Source organism: Tupaia chinensis, unplaced genomic scaffold, assembly GCF_000334495.1.
Source record: "Tupaia chinensis unplaced genomic scaffold, TupChi_1.0 Scaffold138365_1, whole genome shotgun sequence".
NCBI lineage: Eukaryota > Metazoa > Chordata > Mammalia > Scandentia > Tupaiidae > Tupaia > Tupaia belangeri.
The window spans coordinates 273,555-274,691 of NW_006198262.1; the positions used below are offsets into that span (position 1 = coordinate 273,555).

Consider the following 1,137-nt stretch of genomic DNA (forward strand, 5'->3'; position numbering starts at 1 on the left):
TGGGCTCCTTGGAGGGTGCAGTGGGTGCAGCCGCCGGCCGCTGAAAGTGGTAAAGTAGCTTCATCTGCGTGTCGCTGGCAGCATGCAGCGTCAGAAACTGCACCGCCTCCTGCAGGCACCACGAGTAGCCTTCGCTGTAGTCCTGGTGCAGGTTCTTGGGGCCAGCGGCGGCGGCGAAGGCTGCGGGGAGACCGGACGGTGGTGAGCGCGCGTCGGCGAGCAGCGGGAGCGCTCGGGTGGCGGGGCTTGGACTGCGGGGGACCAAGGTGGGCTCACCTTTGCTGTGTTTCAGGTAGCTGACGGCCATCTCCAGAATGTCAGCCTTCTCCAGCTTGGAGTTGGGCTGATGCCGCGCGAACTCCTGCTCCAGCAACAGCTTCAGCTGCTCGATGCTGCTATTGATGCGGTCCCGGCGCATCTTCTCCACCACCGGCTTGCGCAGCTGCGGGGGAAGCAGACGTCAGGCGGCCCGCGACTACGCAGGGACCACTGGGTCTAGACGCCTTGGGGACCGCGCGTCGGGCGGGGTTGGCACTTACTCGATTTTTCTCTTTGGGGCTGAGCAGCTCCACGGCCACAGTGCTGGGGGCCATGTCTGGCGCGGAAGAGGTGAGGCGGCGAGGAAGAGAGGCGAGGCGAGCGGAGCGGGCGCGGACGGGGCCAGGCGCGTCCCGGGCTGGCGTGGACACCGGCCCCGGCGCACGCTAAATTGCCTGTGAATTGGCGCGGGCACAATGGGCGCTCCCCGAGGAGCAGGTGGGCCGCGCGGCACAATGTCCCGGCTGTGGGAACGCGCTCGCCCTCATTAGCATCCCGCGGCCTGATGCTGAGAGCCCCGCGCCTCAATATGCTGCCTTTTCCCAGGCTGTGGGGAGGGGAAGAGGGCAGGAAGGAGCGACCCCCTTCCCTCCCCTTACCCTCCTACTTCCCCCTCCCCAGCGACTCCCCACTGCTGGCTGGCACAGGCCACAGAGGAAGATAAGGAAAGAGCTTTAGAATTAACGAGGGCAGGGACTTCCAGGGGGATGGGAGCCCTCTCTGACAGGGACCTGCTGCCTTCCTAGGGAGGCAAACAGGGGAGCTCACACCCTCTCCAGCAGGTACTCTGTCACCCTGCGTGTAGGTGGAGGGTGAAAG

General features: G+C 65.8%; 1 protein-coding gene across 1 annotated transcript in view; it reads right to left on the bottom strand.

Moving 5' to 3' along the window:
• The window catches only part of HES5 (hes family bHLH transcription factor 5), a 971-nt gene extending 310 nt beyond the window's left edge, over positions 1-661 (bottom strand). The window contains exons 1-3 of the mRNA XM_014592692.2: positions 540-661; positions 277-442; positions 6-180 (exon numbers count right to left, since the gene is read on the bottom strand). Coding sequence (XP_014448178.1) covers positions 6-180; positions 277-442; positions 540-593 — 395 coding nt within the window. The 5' untranslated portion in view covers positions 594-661. The remainder of the gene's footprint in view (positions 1-5; positions 181-276; positions 443-539) is intronic.
• Positions 662-1,137: the final 476 nt, after the last annotated feature.